Source organism: Tupaia chinensis, unplaced genomic scaffold (assembly GCF_000334495.1).
Source record: "Tupaia chinensis unplaced genomic scaffold, TupChi_1.0 Scaffold000389_1, whole genome shotgun sequence".
NCBI lineage: Eukaryota > Metazoa > Chordata > Mammalia > Scandentia > Tupaiidae > Tupaia > Tupaia belangeri.
In genome coordinates this window covers 11166-15292 of record NW_006159891.1, presented here as the reverse complement: position 1 = coordinate 15292, position 4127 = coordinate 11166, and the positions used below count along the sequence as shown (strand labels likewise).

The 4127-nt window shown below is 43.1% G+C and overlaps 1 protein-coding gene across 1 annotated transcript in view; it reads left to right on the top strand.

The window, feature by feature from the left end:
- The first annotated feature begins 6 nt into the window (after positions 1 to 6).
- Positions 7 to 4127, top strand: part of SGO1 (shugoshin 1) — an 11962-nt gene continuing 7841 nt past the window's right edge. The window contains exons 1-4 of the mRNA XM_014589903.2: positions 7 to 107; positions 2184 to 2332; positions 2423 to 2620; positions 3470 to 3476. Of these exons, the coding sequence (XP_014445389.1) occupies positions 2191 to 2332; positions 2423 to 2620; positions 3470 to 3476 (347 nt within the window). The 5' untranslated portion in view covers positions 7 to 107; positions 2184 to 2190. The remainder of the gene's footprint in view (positions 108 to 2183; positions 2333 to 2422; positions 2621 to 3469; positions 3477 to 4127) is intronic.

Sequence of the window (4127 nt, the reverse complement as noted above, 5' to 3'; positions counted from 1 at the left end):
CGAGCCGCGGACCTGCCAGACCCCGAGAGCGGGGCTCCGCGCAGCACAGCCTCCCGGGCCTGGGCATGTAAGGAGGAAGGACAGCTGCGGCCAGAGCAGTCGCCAAGGTACCGCTCTGGACGCGCCAGCGGGAGGACGGTCCCCTCCGGCCTGGCACTCCCGGAGGCCGCAGGTTTTTCGGGTGTGGGGACAGGGGCGCGGTGGCCCCCTGGGCACCTCCTGCAGCGTCGCAGTACCGTTCTAAATTCGGTAGCCAAAAAAGCTCGAGCGGTGGAATCAGGCGGGTGCTTTGTGCCGCCCAGGCACCCGATCTGCTTTTTCCGACGTTGCAGTTTCGACTTTTCAATGGGGACGCTACCGTCCCGCCTTGCGGAGTTGGGTGCATTAGGTGATGTGCAAATGCAGTCTGTCCCGTAGCTAACGCCAGGCCCAGCGTAGGGGACACGCACCGAAACGCAGCGGCTTTGTGCATTGCGATGGGCGGGCAGCCTGGCCTGGCTCCGCCGGCTGCAGGACCGATCAGAGAACCGTGTACAGAGATCAGATATTACAGGGTCTTTGGAACCCAGCCCCCCTACTCGAAGGCAGTACAGATTGGGCCGCCGGTCTGTGACCTCCGCTTCCATTAGTTCTTTTTTACTACATCTCCCGTTAACGCATCGACCAGGCGGGAAATAAAGCTCCTAAACAAGAATTCCTTTGCTTATTTTAACTTAATTCAATAGAATAACAAAAGGTTTTTTTTAGATAAGGCCTTGCTTTTTAAATACCATAACTAACTGGATCAGCTACTTAAATCTGTGTGGCTCTCAAACATCTCAGGTTCAAATTTCAGAAACTTGATTGAGTTAGATTATTTTCTATGACCCACCCAGCATTAGTGCTTTAAAAAATAGTTGGCTTCCTCTACTGGAAACCACCAGACTATGTCTATTCATTGGTAGAAAGGAAATATTTACATGGGATCTACAGTAGCTTATTTAAGATCCCAGACGTTGCACAGAAGAGAAAAAGGCCTGGAGAAAATACTTTAAACAATGTAAGGTTTAGGAACATATTTGACTTCTAGAAGAGATGATTATATCTTTTATGGTGAGAAATGTATTCCTGATTGTTGTATGAAACAGGTGTGCTTATTATGTGCTTATACTCAGCATATCCCATTGTCAGTACACGTTGGCAACTTTTAACTCTAGGTCAATCTTTAATGTCTTATGTTCATATTGTACTGGGAGTTAACAGCCCTGGGTTTTAGCAGCAACTTTGAGAATATTGATGTGTTCTTCTGCACCGCTTCCTTCTCTTTCCAGCTCTGTCATTATTCTGTCATGTTAAAATCCTATGCTGTGCATCATAGTTCATCTAAACTTCCGAGATTCACCTTGACTTTCATGAGACTGCGTATCTTAGGTGACATGAGTTAACAGTGTGGAACAGAGAGATAAGTAATAGAATGCCCTAACCTGATAACTGAAGAGCTGGAAAACGAAACCTAGATCTGCAATTGCCTCTGAACTAATGCTGTAACCTAAGCACTAAAATTGGTCATACCCATTGTCTGTAAGAAACAAATACTAATGGCATTAAAATATAATAGTAAACGTTTCCCATAGTGCCCAGCATATAGTAAGCCTCGACTAGGTAATTGTTAAAAAATGAATAAAAACCATAGTCTTTGGGTTGGAAATCCGTATTTGATGAACTTTTTCTACAAAGTGCCTGAGTATGCTAGAAATACTAAAGAGATTTGTAAAGCTGCAAATCTGGGGCCAGCAGGTGGCATGGTGGTTAAAGTGATGGAATCTCACATGACTAACCACTGTTCAAGTCTCAGACCTGGAGGGTTAAAAAATCACACCGGGCACCTGTGTGTGTCTGCCCCAAATCCCAAGAGGAGAATGGAGGAGAAGGAACCGTGTGTGGCCTTTGCCCTTGGGGTGGGTGTTTTCTTGCTTTCTGTCTGTCTCTCTTTGGTGAGCGCACATGGCCTATGGCAAAAACTTAAAAAGCTGTGAAATTCAAGTTATGACCAGGTTATCTAGCTCTCTCCTGTAAACTCAGTCTACAGCTAAGTCTCTATTTGATCTATTCTTTATGAATAATCTGTTTTTAATACTAAATTTTATGTTTAACAGTATTGTCTCTGAGAACAGTTAAATATTTTTAGTATTTTAAATTTCTAGGCAAAACATGGCCAAGGAAAGATGCCTGAAAAAGTCGTTTCAAGACAGTCTTGAAGACATAAAAAAGCGAATGAAAGAAAAAAGAAATAAAAACCTGGCAGAGGTTGGCAAACGCAAGTCTTTTATAGCTGCACCGTGCCAAATAACCAGTAAGAGGATTTTACGTTAACCTCTTCCATTACTTTTTAAGTTTAAATTTAATCATTGATCTTTTTTTTTTTTTTTTTTAATCCTCTTAGCCAATACATCTTCCCTACTGAAAAAATACCAGGACAACAACAGAATGTTAGTCTTGGCTCTGGAAAATGAAAAATCCAAAGTGAGAGAAGCTCAAGATATCATCCTGCAGCTGAGAAGGGAATGTTACTACCTTGCCTGTCAGCTCCATGAACTGAAAAAAAAATTGGCTTTTCAACCAACAGAAGAAACTGCTCAGGTATTTTCAAAGACTGATTTTATTGAGGAAAAAAGTTAACCCATGAATAAGTAGTTTAGATCAATGATGTTAATTATTGATAGTTCTGTTATTAGCGAATTGATGAAAACATCTATCTTTTGTGCTCAGCACAATTGCTGTATTTGGCAGGGTAAGAAAACCTCAGGGACCAGCAGATGGTGTAATGGTTATGTCACTGAACTCCCACATAATTGACTGTGGTTCGAGTCCTGGACCCAGCAGCTTAAAACTCAACACCCGGTGCATGTGTGTCCAAAATCTCGAGAGGAGGAGGCAGAGAAAGGATTGAGGTGTGGTCATCCCCATGAGGGGCAGAGGGTGATTTCCACTTTCTGCCTCTCTCCCTCCTGGCAAGCATGCACCCTATAGCAAAATTCTCTCAAAAAAAAAAAAAGCTTCAAACAGGTAGGGGATGGAGGCTCCTGCCTGCCTAACTTGTTCTGAAGTAGTAAGACAAGACAGAGGAAATAGCCTTTTGAATTACTATTCCCTTTTAATAGTCAACGGAGTCAAAGATAGGGTAACTAAAGGTCTAAAGTGGTAGCTGAAGTGGACTGGCACAGAAACTTTAATCACTGCAGTCTTAGCTTTTCTGCGTGTCCAGCACCCCAGTCACATCGCTTGTTGGCTCCCAACCTCTCTGTTAAATACAGCAAGGCAAGGTTTGTCCTGTATCGTGACTGCCAACCTCTCTGTTAAATACAGCAAGGCAAGGTTTGTCCTGTATCGTGACTGTTGTATGAAATGTTATTGCTGCGTTCTCTTCTTTCTCCTTTTTCAGTGGCCAGCTTCTTTACAGTCTTCAGATTTCTGATCAAATCCACTATCCGAAAGAAATTTCCAACCTCAGTTACTCTCTCTCACTTGGCTCTGGGCATTTCTTTTATAGCACTCATCACTACCTGAAACTATATCTCTATCAGAAATGATCTATCTGCCCATCTACCTAACTTTGTTTCCTCTCTCCCTCTCTCTCTCTTTTTTCTTTCTTTTTTTTTTTAGGTTTTTGTCATGGGGTACATGTGCTCACTGGAGAGAGACAGAAAGAGGGAAAGTAAGAAATCACCCCCTAGGAGAGATGGCCCCTCCACAGTCCCTTCTCCAGTCTCCCCTCAGGATTTTAGGCACGTGTGCTCAGTGTGACTTTCAGGCTTCTGGGTCTGGGAATTGAACCACAGTCCACCATGTGGGAGTCCAGTGCCTTAACCACCACACCTGCTGGCCCATTTTTTAATTTTCTCCGCCTGCACTAGACCGTGAGCTTTAAGAAGATAGAACTTCGTCTGCTTTTTAGCTGTTGTGGTCCAATTTCTAGAACACTGCATGACAGCAAAGTAGAGTCTCAGTAATATGTATTGTTAAATAAATCAATGTTGTTAAGAATACCGCAGTTGTAACTGAATCAAGAATATGCTCTTTAGAATGGACTCCCATAGTGATGGCAACTTTGTAACTGTTTTTTTGTTTGTTTGTTTTCATAGGGAAAG